Source organism: Solea senegalensis, linkage group LG2, assembly GCF_019176455.1.
Source record: "Solea senegalensis isolate Sse05_10M linkage group LG2, IFAPA_SoseM_1, whole genome shotgun sequence".
NCBI classification, from domain to species: Eukaryota; Metazoa; Chordata; class Actinopteri; order Pleuronectiformes; family Soleidae; genus Solea; species Solea senegalensis.
Genome location: NC_058022.1, coordinates 26,183,157 through 26,203,972, shown reverse-complemented (window position 1 = coordinate 26,203,972; position 20,816 = coordinate 26,183,157). Strand labels below are relative to the sequence as shown.

Genomic DNA, 20,816 nt, shown 5'->3' with positions numbered 1-20,816 from the left:
AGAGAAGACACACCGTTTTGTCCTCGAGGTTTTGTTTGTTTCCCTGAAGCAGCTGCTCTGAAACATCTGTCTATGGAAGCAGTGAGATAGTGTTTCACTTCAGGGAACTTAAAGGAGCCATTACTGTTGTGGAGATGAGAACTTGTTTGGCTTTTAGACTATAATCACATATTCACATAAATGTTTAATAGTTTATTGTCATTGTAACTGGTCCTCTGTGCCGTATTTGTCACATTTTAATGGGTTTATTTCTAGGTGAAACTGAATCAAAGCTTCACTCATCTGTATAGACTTTTTAGTTCAGCCTTTTGACATTTACTATTTCTTTGAGCCACGGTGGTGCATAATTTTTAAATATGTGAGCAATTGCAGGGTGCTACAGACACCAGCTTTTTCCGTCTTTCTCAGCATTAATCTATTTGTCGGGACACAAGGAGCAAAATGTGTTTCTGAAACAAACTACAGAACCAAGTTTTAATGGCAAAACAGTGTCAATCTTTCATTTCGGTGCTAGTTTAGACATGAAAACAATATGAATCTATCATTCAATTGCTAACTAGATACTAGATTGAGAGATTGATGACATAGAGGTTCCATGTCCATCAGAGGGGTTACTCTTTTGTGATCATTACAATGAAGATTGAGAAGGATAACTCGCAATGTTCCAAATGTTTTAGATTCATAGCAATACTTTGATTGTGCAGAAAATGCTTGAAAACCACAGATAAACCCTTGAAATGTTGATCTGTTTTGGGTGTGTAGAGATACTGCTCATTGTCTGTGGTGTCTCTTGAATCGGATCACTAATTAATACCATGATTCATGACTGCAGAAAAGTGTGCTTCTCTCAAGTGTTTTCCTTTCAGTCGCATTATATGTGACTCCAGGCATGACCATGCTGACAGTGGAGCTCAGAGGTGGGTCCCGATGTTAGACCTATGGGGGTGGAGGTTTGATAGGGCTTTCACAACCCCCACCATGCAGTACCTCTTGCTAGCAAAGCTGTCAGGCTCACAACACAGGTTTGGAACACAGATTGATGTGTTTTACATTCTTATGTGTGATTATTCTACATATTTCTATGACCCATGAACCTCAAAAGCAGCAATCGAAGCGAAAATAAAAAAAATAAAAAGTTGATCTCCAATGGACTCTAAACACTAGATTGACATTTTGAGAAATATGCTTAATTACCTTCTTGCTGAGACTTACACAAAGATGACTGATGCCACTCTCATTACTTTGTTGAGTATAAAACCAGAGCCTGTAGGCAGTTTGCATTGATTAGAGTAAAGACAGTAACTGGAGGAGATGGCTGGCCTGATTGAGTGAGGGTAACACAATAAGACAAGTAATGTTTCCAGTCTCAATGCTTAGCACACAAGTTGTTGGCAACATGTTTATATTTGCATCACAGTAGAGAAGATCATTCCAGATCAGTGGAATCTAGGAGGCTTTTTCTGTTCACAGCCTGCTTTACATCAGCAGTTGAAGTTGTGTGGTGGCACTGTTGGACCTGTGGATCATACCTAAGCAGTACCATGCTTTGTGCTATTCACGGTGTTTCTGAACCTGCTCTTGATTTGCTTGTTACTCAGGCTAGACATAGATTGTCTCTACCTCTGGCTTTTAAAATGGAAAAAAGTATATTGTTGAGACAGCCTGTTTTTCTCCATCTCCATTTGTGAAAAAAAGCTAAAATGTGGACTATATAAAGGAGACTTTTTGAGATTCTGCCAGAGGGGCGGCTCCTGTTTTCTGGGTTGCTACAATGTCCCAGGAGGAACAATCTGGCCCCCCGTGAGACTGCAGAGAAGGAGAGGCACCAAGGATTTGGTGATAATGGCTCACCAGGGTTTTTGGGGAAGATCTTGTTTGTGTGCCTTCCAGCTATTTCCTGTGAGAACAAGGTCTACCTCTGGGTGTGTAGAGTAGTACAAGAGATGGTTGACAGGAGTGAATCTGTTATTGCTGATGATGGGCACAGGGTAACAACAAAAACAACTAGTGTTTCAATAACACTTCATTAAATAGTTTTTCTAATTCAAGATCACCCACTAATTATGTGTGCACTAAGTAAATCTTCCTTCTGTTTGAAACAATATGCAGCAATAGACTACAAGAAAGGAATAAATAAATGTGCCTGTCTTTGAGATGTTGTCCATCTCTGTTGTTGCTGGCTTTTTCCCTATGAATCAGCTTGAAGGCGTGTCGTCGATGTCAGACACCATATTTACCGTCTCTCTAAAGCCACCACCCTCACTGCCCACAGGCCAGCATGATGCTTTTTTTTTTTTTTTCTTAACATTGAACAGTCTTCAGTGTGACGTTTCAGACGCAAAAATATAGCCTGTCAGTATATCAGCTTTTTGATTTGTCCACACTGTGACTGTGATGTGAATCCTAGTCATCACTCATTGGTTATGAAACATCAGAGGCCAGCTGGAAACGTCACACTATTGTGTTATATTGAACTGCACTCAAATTGGTATTAGTCACTCCATGAACCATTTGCATGCGAACTGTGCAGTCTTTTATGTGTGTTTCTCCTCAAGCCTTTCAAAGGCAGCTCTCTTTTACCGTCTTACTGTCTTTCTGCTTGTGTGATAAGGCTCCTGAATGAAAAAAATGCCATTGTCATACGAGAAAGTCGTTGGTCCTGGTCGTTTATGGGTCTCACATTTGTACCTGTTTTTGTAAACATGATAGGAGTTTATGTCATTCTATTGTCTGATTAAGTGCTGTTTATGTAAACATGTCAATGGTAAATGGACAAGGTCCTGGACCTGAGAACATTGCTCCAACAGGTCAGACTGAAAGGTTGCTGCGGCATGTTAAAAGCAGATATATTACATTTCTTAGCTAAGTTTAATACATTTATTGTAAATGTGATTTTAAAATGAGATTCCTTTTATGTCAGTTAAATAGATTGTTTCCATCCGTTTTGCATTGGTTTGGATCACTGTAATCATGAAAGCAGCATGGGCGCAAACAGTCATTCTGTTTGTGGACCCTTTTCAGAATGTATGCATTAGGCTGTGGAATTCAATTTTTTTATCAATGAGAAAGTTAATTAAAAAGTGTGATGCAATGGGGGGCCGGGCTCTTGCATGCCCATCAAAGTCATTGATTATTGCTTCAGTGACCTCTTTTCATTTCTGTGCTGTTTTGCACCAGTGATCCCACTTCCTGTCATGCATAAGTTCTTATTTACAGAAAGGACAGCCTCAATTATAACAGCTTGATGAAATAAACAAATTGTAATTTGTAATCATACTGTGCAGCCAGGAGTTTCTCTTCTGTCTATTTTTCACAGGGAAAATGTATCATTTCCGGTTACAGCCCTAGTTTGTAAAAATCACTTTTAATTCTGTCTCAAACTACATATTTTTGTGAAGTTACACAACTTGGCTCGTAAAATAAAGCAATTAAGCATGTTTCTCAAGTTGCATCTTTCTCTCTTACAGCTAGAAAGACATTACATCTCTACTTGAGTAATGACACACTGTTATTATTGTATATTTATCATGCTTCTAGCCTGGTCCAGGAAGATAAGTTGACTTCCAAAGGTGAACGTAGCCAGTATTTCCAGAAGCCTGTCCCTGACCCCTGGCCCTTTCACTTTTGTCACCACAGCTCTCTGCCACAGCTGAGCCCTTTGCTACCCTCTGAAGAAGCAGGATGACAAAATGGCACAGCTGCTTGTACCGCCCGGACCTGACAGCTTCCACCCCTTCGTCCCCGAGTCACTGGCCGCCATCGAAAGGTGCATCGCCGAGGAGGAGGCCCGGAGACCACGGTCGGAGCGTCGCAGCGACAGCGATGATGAAAATGGGCCGAAGCCCAACAGTGACCTTGAGGCGGGGAAATCTCTGCCCTTCATTTATGGGGACATCCCTCCCAAACTGGTGTCCACCCCTCTGGAGGACTTGGACACCTTCTACAGCAGTCAGAAGGTCAGTTCCAGAGCTAATATTGAAGGAATTGTTTCCTACAGATTAACATGTGGATGAAAATCTTTAGGATAATGTTCCTGACTGTGCTTTCCTTAGCACTATTTTATCATATATTGTATTGTTTTGTATAGGGTGTTGTTTATATTTGCAGGAATCTGGCTAAATGATACGTATTGTATCATATATGTAGGTGTGACAATCAACTTTTTATGATATACTGTATTAGGATACTACAAGCAAGGCAATGTTATTATTATTATTATTATTGTTATTATTATTATTATTATTCATAATAATAATAATAATAAATATATATATATTACATATTGATACAGCACTTCAAGGAATCAGTATCAGTTTTTTTTTCACCCTATAATGTATCTATAATGTATATTCTTATTTAGCTTTCAATTAACATGTCAGCTGTAGAGCCTAGTTTTATATTTTCATTTATTTTGTTTGTAGCTTTTACGCTAAGCTAACTAACTGCTTAATCCACTTCCATAACTTGAGGACTTAGCACGGCAGCGGTTAAGATGTAGAACCAAATTTAACATGAATGTGCTGAGCAAAGTCAAAGCCTTTAAAGCATTGAAAGCCATATGAGGTGCTAAATGCTAAAAAGCTAGTCTGTTTTGCCATTTGACCAACAGTTTAAACACGGACTCATCCGGCTCACAGCTTAGTCTTCTTTTCACTTGTGCATGTGTGATAATAATCATAGCAGCAGCCTTGATGAATAGAAGAGCAGATGTGTAATTTGTACAAAAAGCTTCTCCAGCAGTTTTTTTAGATTTCCACTGGATGCTGCATCACTTTTATCTAATAAAATCATGTAACTAGGGACAACAGGATGTTTTGTATGAAAGATTTTAATTGTTTTTGTCTTGTTTCTCTTTCAGACCTTCATAGTATTGAATCGCGGGAAGACAATCTTCCGTTTCAATGCCACCCCTGCCTTGTACATCTTAAACCCCTTCAACCCCCTAAGAAGAATAGCTATCAGAGTTTTAGTACACTCATATCCTTTCAGAGTTTTCTATGGTTGCAGCTTGATTTGGATTAATGGGTTTAATCAGACAAAAGAAGGATGTAAATGAGCTGCTTTTGAAGACTAAATGCAATGACTGCTTTAGACATTAATCAGGCTTTACATCAGTTTCAAAAGATGCAGGATTTTCTTTTATTAAGGTGTCAGATTTGATGATCTATGAATGGTTCATGTCATGTCTATGTTTTAGGATTTATGCCAAGAAACTTCATTTGAGTTTGAATACATTCCTTAACCTATATTTTACGATGTTCAGCATGTTGATCATGTTCACCATCCTGACCAACTGTGCTTTCATGACCCTAAGTAATCCCCCAGAATGGGCCAAGAATGTAGAGTAAGTTGTCTTTTGTTTATTTTCTCTCATTTCTGTTAAGAAAAATGATTGTTCTTTGATTACACGGTACATTAGATTAAGGGTTAGGGTTACTCAGTCAAATGATCATTAAAATACTGTTCATTGGAAGTGAAACCCCAATGAATATCCAATGTTGTTTGGTTTTCAGGTACTAATGTTTGCTATGTATCGCAGTATTTATAAATTCAATTTTAAAGTCGGAGTAAAATTGTATGGTAAAATACAAAAGACTAAATTGATAAATATTGTACATTTTGTCACTTGCACAGCACCAATGGCATGACATCTCTAAGAATCCACATTTATCCAGAAATAACATGCATCATTCCATAAATAAAACGGCGTGTGACAATGTGACAAGCACTCAGAGGGTCGTAGTATAACTAATGATGACAAATAGATGACAAAGAAGGATACTCGGTGTTGTGCTGGATGTGGCTAAGTGCACCACCAGTGTTGCCAAGCAACATATTCTTGCATTCCATTATGGAGTAATACATAATCTAGTATAGTTCTGGAACCACAAGTTGATACCAAGACGAAAATCTTATGCAAGTACAGATGATATATATTGGTGCAGTCAAGCAAACTGAAGCACAGAGCAGCTGCCTGACGTAGAGTACTGTACACTGCAGTATTTTCAGAAGATAATGTAATAATCACAAACCTCATTGAGAAAATCTATGACGAATTTGATTCGAGAAAGCGGGAATCAGGATGAGTTGAAGATGCAATACTGCACTATGAACGGTAAATGTGCCACTTTGCCTCTGAGCAACAGTGTGTTTTAATTTCCTTTCTTCCTGTGTTTACCAGATACACATTCACAGGGATCTATACCTTCGAGTCCCTTATAAAAATCCTGGCAAGGGGCTTCTGTGTGGGGAAGTTCACTTTCCTCCGGGACCCATGGAACTGGCTGGATTTCAGTGTTATCCTCATGGCGTAAGTATTATGACAAGCATAGTTAGGATCATCTCAACATGATGTGGCGTAGATTAACAGGCCAAATGCTTTTTATGCTAATCAGCCGGGCAGCTCATTAAATTGCAGTAAACGTGAGAATTTCAGACCGATGAGAGTCCGTAGCTTATTAATGATTATTGGCGCATGTTTTGAGAGCATGGCCAGAAAGTACAACTCATCTCTGCAGTGGATGTGAGTGTCTACAACATGAAATATGTTGGCCCAGATTTGTTCTATGCCTCAGTGACTCAGGCTTTTGTCTTGAAACGAAATATAGCCTTCAGCAGGAAGGTGCACAGTGAATTTGAGTTGAGTTTGTGATCACAGTGTTATATTACTCAGTGATCGCACACAATGTCAAAATGATGCTATTGTAATGTGACTGATGATGCTTTTGTGAGAGGTGGTTTTATTTCTCAGATGTTTGTGTGTGCGCGCGTTTAATGGCTCTGTGCCTGTGCAATTCTGTGTAGTAACTGTGCATTTGATCCTGCAGGTATATAACAGAGTTTGTAAACCTAGGCAATGTTTCAGCTCTGCGCACATTCAGAGTATTGCGAGCTTTGAAAACTATCTCAGTTATACCAGGTAAGGCCGCCTGCGCCTGCTGCCAGCACTCCTGCCATGTGTCCTCTGTGCGTGACCGTTTGCCGTTCCTTCCTCTGCCCCTTCCTCCCACCCCCACCCCTCCCACCACCCTTTTGTCTTGTCACGCCATGTGTGTGGGTGCCTGTTTGGTGTGTGTGTGTGTGTGTGTGTGTATGTATGTATGTATGCGTGTGTGTATCCTGCACCCTTCCAAAAATTCCCTGCTACCCAATACCCCACCCTGCCCCACCTCTTCCCCTCCCTTCCCTTACAGATATGTCACAGAGTTTGTGGACCTGGGCAATGTCTCAGCACTACGAACCTTCAGGGTTCTACGAGCCCTGAAAACTATTTCAGTCATCCCAGGTGAGAGAGCCATCGAGGTCCATAGGGTTAATGAAATGCTAACGGCTAACTGGCATTTCGCTAACATCCAAGCCAACCCCTTTGCCCCCCCAGCTCATCTCACTTTAGCTAAGCCTATGACACCAGTCGCCGTTCCTCATGCTGCCTTCGTCCCAAAGCCAGTAAAAGCTGGAATCTGGCTCCAATCTGCACAGATTGACAGGATTCTTAGCTTTTAGACACATCCTTTAAGGCAGAATTCTTTATGGCTGAAATCTATTCTTGCCTTGGGAGCCTCACGCGTAGATTTTGTGCACTATTTCTTTTTCCTTTTTGCATGAGACATTGCAAAAGCAGATTTTCTGGTGGCAAGCACTTGTGTGTGTAGGGTTCCTCCTCTCTGTGTTTTCCTGTGCATGACTTGTTCAATGTTGTGTGTTTCTTTGGAGAAATTGTGATATGGTCAGTGGGGGCTGTAATGTGGCACACACTAACACCATTGACATCACAAACTAACATAAGGTCACAGGTAAACCATTCAGGCAAACTCTCACTGGCTCTTTGTGTGAAGACAATTTTGGTCGTTCAACAAACATTTTCAGTGCAGCTGTTTAGACGTAGTTCAAACATGTAAATCAAAGTCTAGTACAAGCACAACAAGTCTTCTTCTTCCCTTAAAACAATTATATTTGTGTTTACCGTATATTTGCTGTATTCATGAAGATGGAAGAAGGTCCAGTATTTTGTTAGAAATCACGTCATAATTGGGTATAGAGCTAAAAAAATTTTCAAGCAACATTATTCTGAATGTAAAAGGTAATCGTTTCTTACAGAGAATGCAATGAGATTGTTACCACTTATGACTGTGAAATAAATCACTTAAAGTAAGCAGGTGTTTAACTGAGCCTTGCAAAAAGGCTTGGTTTGTGTGAATATTTTCAAACAACACTTTTCACGAAGCAAGCAACACTTTTTAAGAAGAACACAAAAATAAACCACAGAATCAAAATACAATCATTGCAAACAAAGATGGTATTTTCAAACAAATCAAATACAATATTATTTAATGATTAAATCAATATTTTATTTGCAATTTGGTGCATTAACCCTAACCCCTAACCCTTTTGTGGTTCATTTTTGTTTTCTCAATTCATAAAGTGTTGTTGGCTTCTTAAAATATGTTGTTTGAAAATATTGACACAAATGTAATTCCATATAGGTGCAGTGCTTTGATTGCTCTTCAAGACCAAAAAGACACCATAACCACAGCAAAGACCACAACTAACTGACCCACCATGAAACAGCAGCTCTTTCTAAACAAATCTAACATAATCTGCTTCTGGCTTATCTCCTCATATACTGTAAACATTCAGTAGGAAAGCCAGAATGTACATTTCCAAAAATGTTCCTCTGATAAGCTGTTGCTTCTGTCAACAAGTACCACTCTAGTGAAAATGGTCAGCACTTTAAAAACTTTTTTTTCAGTGCTATATACAGACTTATCCTGAGAAAGCATTTCCTCTCTCTGGTGTGGATTTCCTGTTTCCTCATGCGTCTGCATGAGAAAAATATGAGATCAGAAAATTCAGTGGTCAGGGGAATAGCAGGACTTTGTTTCCCACTGCACTTGACACTCTGGTTTATAGTTGTGTGCCAGCATGCGTAACATTAGGATGTGTCACGTTGTGTTGCTCTTTGCAACTGCACTAAAAGAGAGCTCAGTTTAACAGTTTCACAGTTATAACAGTTGGACAATTGGACATTAACACGCAAAGACATTCGAATAATTTCCCCTAAGACCACTACTGGCAGTGCCCATAGCACAATAATGGGCCTGTGATTTGTAAATCTCTCTCGTGGTTTCTCCATGACTAGCAGGATCTGCATCATCCTGGTTCCTGTATGACAGAAAGCAGTTCATACATGAGCCTCCATTGCAGATCCCCACGGCTGCTTGCTACTATTAGCTCACTAGCCTCTTCTTTGCGCTTGTGGCTGTAATAAAGAGAAACTAATGAGTCTGTGTTGTCCCACTCCCGACCCTTGCCCTTTCTATCTTTTAGGCTTGAAGACTATTGTTGGTGCCCTGATCCAGTCGGTAAAAAAGCTGTCGGACGTGATGATCCTCACTGTGTTCTGCCTCAGCGTCTTTGCCCTCATTGGCCTGCAGCTCTTCATGGGCAACCTGAGGCAGAAGTGCGTGCGCATGCCCGTTGGCAATGCCACCAACGGCAGCAACATCACCGGCAATGACACCATGCTTTTCAGCAACACCTCGATCGATATCAACACCACGTTTGTGCAGAACCCCGCGGAGAACCCCTTCAACTGGACAGAGTACATGAGTGATGAGAGTAAGCCAAGTGTGAAACTGTTGTTACACGTCTGCCAGGCCCACATAGGGGTAACTGGTGTCAAGTTAGCATCCTCCCCAGATGGCCTGAGTCACACACTAGCTACTGTGTATACAGAGATAGGTCAGGATGGTGGTGGTTGTGTAGGGGAGGTCGGGCGTGATAGGGAGTGACAGCAATGGCTGGGAGCCGGTGCTGCGCTCTCTTAACGAGGGCTGGTGGGGGAATGCGACAAATGCGGCGTATAATCGCCTCAACAATAAAACCCTCTACTTTCACCCCTCTGCATCCTTCATCATTCTCCCATAGCTCATCTGTGTGGCAGGAGCAGCCGTAAGTGGTTGAGAAGCGTGAGTCACGGACCCCCAGCAGGATATAGAGGAGACGTGCATTAGCTACATGACAAGCTGATGCCAGACAGAGAGGGAGAGAGAGAGAGACAAAGTGGTTAAACTTGCTCAGATGTGATAATTCCTGACATCATAACAGTTTCTGTGACTGAATTAGTCATTCAACAAGTTATATGATATTCCTGAGAAGGTAAAGACGCTGTGAGCGAGAATCAGTGACATATAAGGGTGAGGCTGCGGATTGTGACTCCACTCACAGCACCCTTTTCAACACATGTGAGTGCTGTGAAGGAACTACAGTGGCATTTGCGTCACAGAAAAGATGACATTGTTCTCTGTTTGCTTGATGCATATGGAATGCACATTATTTAAAGGGATTAATGACACACACTGGACCCATAACTGGCCACTTGTAACACTCACACAATAAACTAATGCTGTTGACTTTAAATCAAAGAATGAATCAGGACTTTCCTTTATACTTCACCCAATGAAAATTGTACATGGCACAATAAGCATTTTGTCTTTCTTTTCTCTCCTGTTTTGTTCATAATGCACTGCTTCACTCCTGTGATGAGGCTCTGACGTGCTGTCCCACTGTCTCCTCTCTTTTCTAGATAATTACTATTACCTCCCTGGCCGTAGAGATGCTCTGCTCTGTGGGAATGGCAGTGGCGCTGGGTAAGACTTGACATGTTTTATTTATATGGCCAATTAGATGCACCACAAAGCTGAGCATAGACTATTGGTGTTGACACTCACCACCGCACTGAGGCTTAGCAGGAAAACAAAGTGGTTAACTGTGGCTGCATCTCATTTAACATGTCTTGGCAAAATGTGTTGGCCTAAACAGGCTGTATTATATACTAAAACAGATATCAATCAAGACAGTTGGACTCATGGGAATTATCCTGCATGGTTCTAATGGCATCAGGTCACAATTAACTCTGACAGAGGAAACCCCCTTTTGTTTTGTCCTTACAAACTGACTAACTGAATTGTCACATTTATTTTATTTTAATAGTATATCTTCCAGTCACCAGTGTCGCCGCTCCAGTTGGAGCAGATCTGTGCTACATTACATACATAGCATGTCTAGCTTGACACTTTTCTGTGTTCTTATTATGTTTTCTGTCACTTGGTGCTACAACACTATATAAGGTTACCTCAGTGCAAGTTTCTTCGTTCTCTTCACGTGCCTCCTTCTACAGTCCCAAGTCCTTGAATGACCTTCAGATCAAACCTGAAATTCTTGTTCTTTTAAACACTTTTAGATGAGGAATAAAGGAAGGAGCTGTCACCTCCTAAGTGTTCACAAGCCATGTTGGCAGGAAAAGCTCCTAAAAAATGAATGGCACCAGAGCCGGTTTCAAGCTTAAGAGTCCACTCAGCACTTTAAAACCACAGAGTCTGACCAATGTATCACAGAACAGGTTGAATATACAGTATCTGACCCTTACAATACATCAGTACACATCATAGTAAAGGCATGTACAAACAGAGAAACTTAGAGAGACATACAGTAAAGTGGTGTGTTTTATTTTTGATGATTGTGTGTGGGTAAAAATAGTGTCCATGCTAACACAAATGTACACTCGTGTGTCCTGACAGGTTCTGTCCAGAAGGCTTTATATGTTTGAAAGCTGGTCGCAATCCAGATTATGGCTACACAAGCTTTGACACCTTCAGCTGGGCCTTTCTCTCCCTGTTCCGACTCATGACCCAGGACTACTGGGAAAATCTCTACCAGCAGGTGGGCAGGCCTCTTCATAGAGTCAAATTTCACAATAAAAGTCTTCATTCAAAAAGCCTTTTTTTAGACAAATTCCTAACACCAACCCTTCTCTCCTGTCCTTTCTGGACCATCAGACTTTACGTGCTGCTGGGAAACCTTACATGATCTTCTTCGTGCTGGTGATCTTCCTGGGCTCCTTTTACTTGGTCAACCTGATCTTGGCTGTGGTGGCCATGGCTTATGACGAGCAGAACCAGGCGACCATCGAGGAGGCTCAGCAGAAGGAGGAGGAGTTTCAGGCCATGCTGGAGCAGCTGAAGAGGCAGCAGGAGGAGGCACAGGCAGGAGCTTTTATTTTTGTGTCCTTTTTAAATCAAGTTACAACAAAGGTACAGGTTACGTTACATAGGAGTGGCTATCTCAGATTTCAGAAAGTGATTTTATTGAGGATTGGTTTACAGGGAAGTTGATTCAGACTGAGGACAGCAATGTTTGACCCTGCTAAAGAGAGAGGAGAGACTACACAACACATGAGTTTCTCGACATGTAACTAGGGAGTCTGTTGATTTTTAGGATTAGGCTTGAGCAGCGTTACCCAGACAACTAGACAATTCAATTCTCTGGATGACTGCTGCACTTGTGGGGGGAGTTTTTTTGTTGACTTAAAAATATATATATATATATCAAACATTACCAGATGTACACAGAGTACAAGTGAAATGTCAATGGATGATATTGTCACTGGCACTATTGTAAAATTAAAGGTTTATTTAGAAGCTCAACTTTGAGGAATAGTAATGTTACTAGACAGCCAGCCAGTTATTTTGAAGCATATGACAACAAAGCCACTCAGTCTATTTCTGTCTTGCTACACATGAAACACATGGATGAGTGCAACAAGTTCACATTCATGAGACTCCGTCTGACAAATATAAGGAATCAGAAATTATAGTCATATTAATGTTGATTGAGAAACAGTCTCAGAAAGCATTGTGTCACAGTTTCTCAAATGTGTATATATATATATATATTATCTACATTATCAACATTATCTAGTTAGAAATATACAGTATATCAAATCTTGGATTAATGATGGTCAAAAAATTATTCTAAATACCTATTTTAAGCTACTCTAAAATCATTTGATCATGTGGAACAGAATAGGTGGGATGGTTGAAAGGGTACATGACACAATGAGCTGGGAACTGATAATGGCATGTGGAAAATATGAGAAACATTCCCAAATATAACATTTTAACATTTTTATAAATGTATAAGCACCTTCACCTCATGAATATAATGCATCTTCTCTGTAGAACTAAAAACAGTATGCATGTGATATTTAATCTCAGCCTCTAATTTGATCAGTGATCATAGGAGTGTAATTACCTGCTTGTTTTGTTTATTCATTTAGCTATTTGTTTTTCCTGTTGCAGTTTTGTTTACCTGTTGACCTGTAGATGAAATTCATTGTTCAGTGTTTCTGAATGTCTGATGTCTGGATATTCCGGACACATTGATATTCAGAAATCAGGCGTCCATTTTTAGAAGGTGTCTGAGGCTTATTTGGCTCTTCATGCTGCTGCTGCTGCTCTCAGCTGCCAGGCTTTCTCCTCCGCTCCATTCCGCAGGAGCCTTTGAGACAGGCACTGGTCGCCATGACAACTGTGTTTGTGCTCCCATTGGCTGGCAGGTTGCCGCAGCAGCAGCCACGGAGAGCGGAGAGTACAGCGGGAGAGGGGGCCCCACCTCCGAGTCCTCCTCAGGGACTTCTAAGCTGAGCTCAAAAAGTGCCAAGGAGCGACGCAACAGGCGGAAGAAGAGGAAGCAGCGGGAGGAGGAAGAAGAGAGGGAAGGGCGGAAGTTCCACAAGTCTGAGTCTGAGGACAGCATCAAAAGATCCAGCTTCCGCTTTTCTATTGATGCCAATCGGCTCTCTTATGAGAAGAGATGTTCCTCCCCCAACCAGGTGAACACTTGAGTGACTCAGCAGATTCACGGATAATTGATTATATAGATATAGTTTTCAGACCCGTATTAATTTGACTTTTTTATATTAAAAAAAGTGTCAGATATGTCACAGGGTACTGTCCAAAAAACAAATTTGAATAGTTGCATTCTTGTAGCCCAAACGTTGGGTTTCCACAAGCATAGTAATTGGTACCTGGTACTTTTTTAGTACCTGCTCTGGACGAGGTTCCAAGTGAGCGTCTATGCATGCGTCACCTGACTGCCGGCCACCGATTGGTCAGAGTGCCGTCACGAGCAAGATGCCCGACACAAGAATCAAGGCGAACAATGCCGAACTGTAGATCACTTAAAAAGTCTTTACAATCCTAAAAACGATCTCCAACAATTACCAGGGAAATGTCTAAAATCTCAATATTTAACAGAGGAGCCTGGTGAAATTAGCTGCTGATCGCAAACCCAAGTATTTTAATTAACTGATTCTAATGATTCAGTCACACTGAAAACAAGTGCTTTACAAGTCACTAGTCACTCGTTTGTGTGTGTTGCGTGTAAAACAAAGTCACAGCAGTTTCATGCAGCCGTGAAGTGATGACTCCGCCCACGTTGAGTACAGTATTTTGTAGTGGAAAAGCAACCTAAAGCTGCTGAGCTGGGATTATAGGTGGAAAAGGGACTGGAGTTTATGCCCAAATGTCTGTTCAAACCAACTCACCCCTCACATCGACAACACATTACGTTTCCTCTTTTCCATCTCTTCATTCTTTCCTCTGCCTCTGTCTTCACTTCTTGCTGGAACACACCCAACACTGGCTGACCCCAGGTTTATACTGTACCTCCCTCCATTATCTAACCAAATGTTCCCCCTATTCCTTTTTTCTCTCTCTGAATCAGTCTCTCCTCAGTATTCGTGGATCCCTGCTTTCACCTCGGAGGAACAGCCGAGCGAGCCTGTTCAGCTTCCGCGGCCGGGCGCGCGACATGGGCTCCGAGAACGACTTCGCTGACGATGAGCACAGCACCTTCGAGGAGAATGACAGTCGCAGAGGCTCTCTGTTCCTGCCACGGCGCCTGGAGCGCCGCTGCAGCGCCGTCAGTCAGACGAGCCTCGGGGCGCCGCGGGTTATGTTGCCTGCCAATGGCAAAATGCACTGCGCTGTAGACTGCAACGGTGTTGTGTCACTGGTCGGTGGAACGTCTGTAACAACCTCCCCTGTAGGTCTCCTGCTGCCTGAGGTGACTTCATTATTTCATGCTTTATTTTCTCATTGACTCACCTCAAGTTTATGTCCCAACATTCCTTTAGTTGACATCACCTGTGTTTTTTCATACTACAGACATTAGTAAAAGAACTATTGAGGGCTCATAAAATGAAAATACTTGTAGGTGAAGTATATGTGTGTAAGGCCAGAATTCATATTCATATTCATATGGGTGGTGGACGCACACCTCTCTCTCTGCTTGGTTTGTTTAAATATAATATAATTATCTATCTGATATTAAAAATCTTTTTTTTCTAGGGTACAACTACAGATACAGAGCTGAAAAAACGTCGGGCAGGCTTTCGCAAGCCGTCCATGGACTATCTTGAAGAGCCCGGACCCCGACAGAGAGCCATGAGTGTGGCCAGTATCCTCACCAACACGATGGAAGGTCTGGACCAAATCATATCATTTTGGCACCTGAATATGTCATTTACGTTTTTTTTAATCTGAAGAGAATTTATCCGGAGCATCGTAACAGATTGTGTTCTTTTTCCAGAGCTGGAAGAGTCAAGACAGAAGTGCCCCCCCTGCTGGTATAGATTTGCCAACACCTGTCTGATCTGGGATTGTTGTCCGGCGTGGCTGAAAATCAAGGATGTCGTTAACATGGTGGTGATGGACCCGTTTGTGGATCTGGCGATCACAATTTGCATCGTCCTCAACACCCTCTTCATGGCCTTGGAGCATTACCCCATGACCGATGAGTTTGACACTGTCCTCTCAGTTGGAAACCTGGCAAGTATTGTGTGATTTGCTTCCAAATACTGACTGGACATGGACAGTAATTGAAAAATATTACTCAGATTACTCTATAACTCAGATTTGTGTGTGAAACCTAACTTTTGCCCCACACCCCCTCCCACCATCACACCATCATTAGGTGTTTACAGGCATCTTCACAGCAGAGATGTGTTTCAAGATCATCGCCTTGGATCCCTACTACTACTTCCAGGAGGGCTGGAACATCTTTGACGGCATCATCGTTAGTCTCAGTCTAATGGAACTTGGCTTGGCCAACGTCGAGGGCCTGTCTGTGCTTAGGTCCTTTAGATTGGTAAGAGTGCTGTCAGAGGAAAAAACTATGATCACATGATGTGTCAACTTTTTAGATGAGAAAAGTTAAAGATAAACTTCTACTGCTGGGTTAAGGCCGATTACGTGCATGTTATTAATGAGGTGATGATGTAATGAGAGCATTGTGTGCCAGGTATGAAAGGCCCCAGAGGTGTGAAGCCTTTGGGACAAAGTGTGTTTTGTTCTGCTCATCTACTAAGCTTTTTATCTGCTGCTGTACAGCGAGACTGTTCAAGGTTACAACAGTGAAATAAAAAAAGTAGGCTGGCTATTATGCTTTTAGATAAGATGTTTTATAACTTTATAACTGTAACAAAAATGAGCAGGTGAGTTGGCTGAATTTAAAATGGAACATGGGAGCAGAAGGAAACAGAAACCTTAGTTCTGTGCATGCACCTCCAAAGCTCCACAGCTTGTTGTTTCACTGGAAGTTACTGTATGTGCTGGAATTATTTCTCTCTGGATGCAGTGACTTCTTCAAATCTGTATCAAACTTATCTAGGCTTTCAGCCCTACAGCTAAGCTCAGCGAAATGTCTACCCCCCTCAATCGTTTCAAAATGCATTATTTGAACCACACTGTTACATATGTAAAAAGGCCCATTCTCAAACACATGTAACAACCTTTTCATTCTTCTTTCAAAAACAGCTTCGAGTGTTCAAACTGGCCAAGTCATGGCCTACTTTAAACATGCTGATCAAGATCATTGGTAACTCTGTGGGTGCTCTGGGGAACCTCACTCTGGTGCTGGCCATCATTGTCTTCATCTTCGCTGTGGTGGGCATGCAGCTGTTTGGCAAGAGCTACAAGGAGTGTGTGTGTAAGATCTCTGAGGACTGCGAGCTGCCACGCTGGCACATGCACGATTTCTTCCACTCCTTCCTCATCGTGTTCCGGGTGCTGTGTGGGGAGTGGATCGAGACCATGTGGGACTGCATGGAGGTGGCGGGACAGAGCATGTGCCTAATAGTCTTCATGATGGTCATGGTCATCGGAAACCTTGTGGTATGATGTCATTTTTCTTTTTTTCCCATAATAGTGAGAATATTGTAAATGGGAGTGGTTTGATGAGGTACAGTGGAATGCTCTGTGTTCACCCCTAGTGCCTAGGAGTTACCATGATCCCGGCAGACATTTGGTTACTGAATACATGGTTGGCAGCAGGGAAAAACAGATTTAAACTACTCTAAAACAAAAGGTCTACAATATGTTCTCCACATTATGTGACCTTTAGACAGTCATCTTTAGCTGGAAATAGGAATTTATAAACAGCTTACTCTACCACACCAAAGTCTATAGAGAAATTCAGCATTTTTAGCTTCTTCTGCTGCCTCATGTGGCAAGTTTGTCACTAAGTTTGTCAACTAACTCATTGTGTCTGCCAAGATGAAATCATTAATTATCTGGATTTTGGTGCAGGACAAGAGCAGTTTACAACGTCACTTAAAATGTATTAGTCTTCAGTGAGAGCAAGTGTTTTGCTCCAATGTGAGTCAATCGAATCACAATGCTTATAGTGATGTCGGCGTTGATAGTATTTATGTATATCAGTCCCTTATACAACCTTAACTAGCACTTTAAGACTTGGACAATAGTATAGTAATCATTTGTCAATTTCAATTGAGTGATAAAGTCAAACTGAATTCTGATTTTCTGTTTCTTCCCAGGTACTTAACCTCTTCCTGGCTCTCCTCCTGAGCTCGTTCAGTGCTGACAACCTGGCGGCAACTGACGACGACAGCGAGATGAACAACCTGCAGATTGCAGTGGGACGCATCCAGCGGGGTATCGCCTTCGTCAAGTCCACAGTGCGCCAGTTCCTGCGCAGCCTCTGCTTTGGCGGGGCAAGTAAGGCAACCGGCCTGGCAGAGGAGAGCAAACCCTTGGATGAGTTACACAGCAACGGCAAGGGCAACTGCATCTCCAATCACACTACAGTGGAGATCACCAAAGAACCAAGTCGGGGGTACATAACAGAGGGCAATGGACGGCCCGGAGGGGGGCTGGTGGTAGGAGTCAGAGCTGGTGGGGACACTACAGTGAAATATCCCATAGAGGAATGTGACTACATGTCATTCATTCATAACCCCAGCCTGACAGTCACAGTGCCTATTGCTGTGGGCGAGTCCGACTTTGAGAACCTCAACACGGAGGACTTCAGCAGCGATTCGTCAGACGTGGAGGGCAGCAAAGAGGTAAGAGGAGTGATTGACTGGTGTGTCTGTCAGGCTGTAGGAAACCTAGGAGTCGAGCAATGCTTTTGTTTGATTAGTTCCTTCTCAACATATTATGTGCAATAGTTAAGTGTCTGACTGAAGTCAGTTGCATAGATTTGCATAGAGAAGACAAGCAGTTTGAAAATAACCTGCTGACTCATTTGTACATGCATCATGCTGTGCAGCTGAGGGAATCTTCTGGATTTCTAAAGGCCTTTGGCAGGAGAACAAGCAACAGCCATGACAAATAATGACTAATTTGCTTTTGACCCTTGTATCAGGTTCACTTTATTCACGTGCCTGTTAGAGTGTGTACTGTATGTATGTGTGGTCAGTGTTATGTGATTGATTTGCGAGCAAATGCAGACTGTTTTGATTTATTGTTGAATGCATTAGAACGAGATAAATGAGGCAGGAAAGATCTAATCCTGCTCTATAACACTGCCAAATGTGAATCTAAATTAAATATTCCACAATTAGAAAAAAGAACTCCCCCACTGGCACATACTATAATTTTCACATCGTAATTTTGTAGTTAACTGTCTGTGGCCTCAGAGCAAATGGCAGGTGTGTTGTTGTGTGTTGCCACTGCTGACAGAGCATCGGGCCTGTGTTCCCTGGGGATGTCAGCCTGTCACTGTGGGTGTGGTGCCAATTCCCTGTGATTCAAAACAACTCTGGAGACTATTTCTAGCCATGGCGCCACATGCTACACATTTAGATCAGGCAATGCTCACTCACATTAACTGTGAACTAGGGCTGCACGATATTAAGAGAACATGGCATGTGGTGTCAAATATTGCAAATATATACATATGATTAATACCGTAGTATACAATCCTAAATTACTTTCTCCTTTAGGTTTGTTGCTGACATAGACCCAGCACACGTAGACACTGAAAACACCAACAACATGCATTATTTTGGTTTTACTGGGGAAAAAAAGCACCCCATACAACCAAAATTGTTGAAATAAATAAATAAATAAAACTGTTGTTGCAATTGTTTAACCATTTCCTATTTATGTGGTTGTTGAGTGTTCTTGGGAGAAAATGATAAATTAAGACAAAATGATTATGGTAAGGTTGTAGCACAAGAAACAATCAGCATTTATTAAAGTTCAAGCAATCTTTGTGATGATGATGGATCGTTTGTGCTATGCATAAGGAACATCTTGATATTGTGATGACTAATAATTTGATATATTGTGCAGCCCTATGCTAAACTTCACACCCTGTAACCGGGGGCAGCTCAGGTTTGTTCATTAAGTCAAATTACAAACAGTGAATATTATTTGCATATAGAGTAACCCAGTAAACATTTGGTATGTGCCTGCTGTATTAGAATGTGAGTGTTACATGTCATTTGCCAGTATAAAATGAGCATTCCATTTGTTTGTACTGCAACTGCGGTGGAACATGCGTGGAAGGAAATGTGCGTTGTTGTTGTTGTTGTTGTCTTTTGCCCTTACGGTCGAGCGGTGAAAGCAGACTTGAGGTTGTATGCTGGCTTTTGGTGTCTCTGACTTACTTTTGTTTAACCCCCCATTTGTTATTGCAGCTGTGTCACAGACGCTCTCAAGGTTTTCAGTGAGAGGAGAATTGTAAGACCACTTTATTGTACCATAGCACTAACCATGAGGACTGCCTATGCCATTTACAGACAAACAACATATGTTTTCCCATACCTTCAATGGATTGCCCATTTTCGTTCTTTGCCTGGTCTGCCCTCCGTCCCCCCAAACCCACCCTTTTGCTTTATTACCTCATACCCACCCACCACCCCCACCCCCACCTCCATACAGCAGCTCACGCAATGCTGTAAGTTTTCCCTTTACCCCCCCTTCCCCCTTCATCATTTTATCTCCAAGCATCAGGCTGTATTGCAGTTACAAACCATTAGGAATGAGCAACATCACCCTTTTTCATTGATATATGAACTCATCTAACTTTGATTTTGATTTCATTGCTTGGTTTTGACTTGTTTTTTTTTTTTTGGGACTTGAGTGCCATCCAACGCTCTGAGCTTGAGAATGAAGGAAGAGAGGAGGTGGAGGAGGACATGAGGGGAAAAAAAGCAACTAATTGGAGGAATGAAATTTGCCGTAGTTTTGACAAAATTCATTTGTGTGGTTCACAGCCCATGCATACACCCATGAAAAACCTGTACGTACTTGTTGTTTCTGTGATACTCAGATAATTGTGGAATGATGAAAGATTTGTTACAGAATTCTTTTTAAGGGAAATCATTTTTGAAATTCAAATGAATCAGTGCAGATTTAGATAACACATGGCATTTACTGATACTGAATCCTCCTCAAATATAGGATTAGTTCTACAATTACACATACACACTATTTTGGATTATTTCATCATTTAATGCCTGTGTTATCCACTTCAGTTTGACTGCAACCAGCTTAACACATAATTAGAACCAACAGAATATCCCTAATACTGATAAAAATCCTGTTAAGATTAAAAGCCTCATATAATCGTCCATGTCCAGAAGAGGTAAAATGGGTCTCTTGCTGCAGGTGAGAAAGAGGTGGGAAACACCCTTCCAAAAAACGATGCACTTGCGAGCAGCATGC

The 20,816-nt window shown here is 41.6% G+C and overlaps 1 protein-coding gene across 5 annotated transcripts in view; it reads left to right on the top strand.

Annotated features, from left to right (window-relative positions):
• scn1lab (sodium channel, voltage-gated, type I like, alpha b) overlaps nucleotides 1-20,816 on the top strand; it is a 35,102-nt gene that overhangs the window by 1,856 nt on the left and 12,430 nt on the right. For 2 of the 5 annotated variants that reach the window (XM_044020030.1, XM_044020032.1), the window contains exons 2-17: nucleotides 3,637-3,956; nucleotides 4,859-4,977; nucleotides 5,255-5,344; nucleotides 6,182-6,310; nucleotides 7,194-7,285; nucleotides 9,328-9,618; nucleotides 10,586-10,649; nucleotides 11,580-11,721; nucleotides 11,838-12,044; nucleotides 13,397-13,672; nucleotides 14,566-14,907; nucleotides 15,192-15,324; nucleotides 15,433-15,671; nucleotides 15,817-15,990; nucleotides 16,659-17,015; nucleotides 17,678-18,205. In XM_044020030.1, coding sequence (XP_043875965.1) covers nucleotides 3,690-3,956; nucleotides 4,859-4,977; nucleotides 5,255-5,344; nucleotides 6,182-6,310; nucleotides 7,194-7,285; nucleotides 9,328-9,618; nucleotides 10,586-10,649; nucleotides 11,580-11,721; nucleotides 11,838-12,044; nucleotides 13,397-13,672; nucleotides 14,566-14,907; nucleotides 15,192-15,324; nucleotides 15,433-15,671; nucleotides 15,817-15,990; nucleotides 16,659-17,015; nucleotides 17,678-18,205 — 3,450 coding nt within the window. In that variant the 5' untranslated portion in view covers nucleotides 3,637-3,689. Of the gene's footprint in view, nucleotides 1-3,636; nucleotides 3,957-4,858; nucleotides 4,978-5,254; nucleotides 5,345-6,181; nucleotides 6,311-6,827; nucleotides 6,920-7,193; nucleotides 7,286-9,327; nucleotides 9,619-10,585; nucleotides 10,650-11,579; nucleotides 11,722-11,837; nucleotides 12,045-13,396; nucleotides 13,673-14,565; nucleotides 14,908-15,191; nucleotides 15,325-15,432; nucleotides 15,672-15,816; nucleotides 15,991-16,658; nucleotides 17,016-17,677; nucleotides 18,206-20,816 lie in introns of those variants that run through there. The other 3 variants (XM_044020033.1, XM_044020031.1, XM_044020034.1) reach the window with 3 other exon arrangements.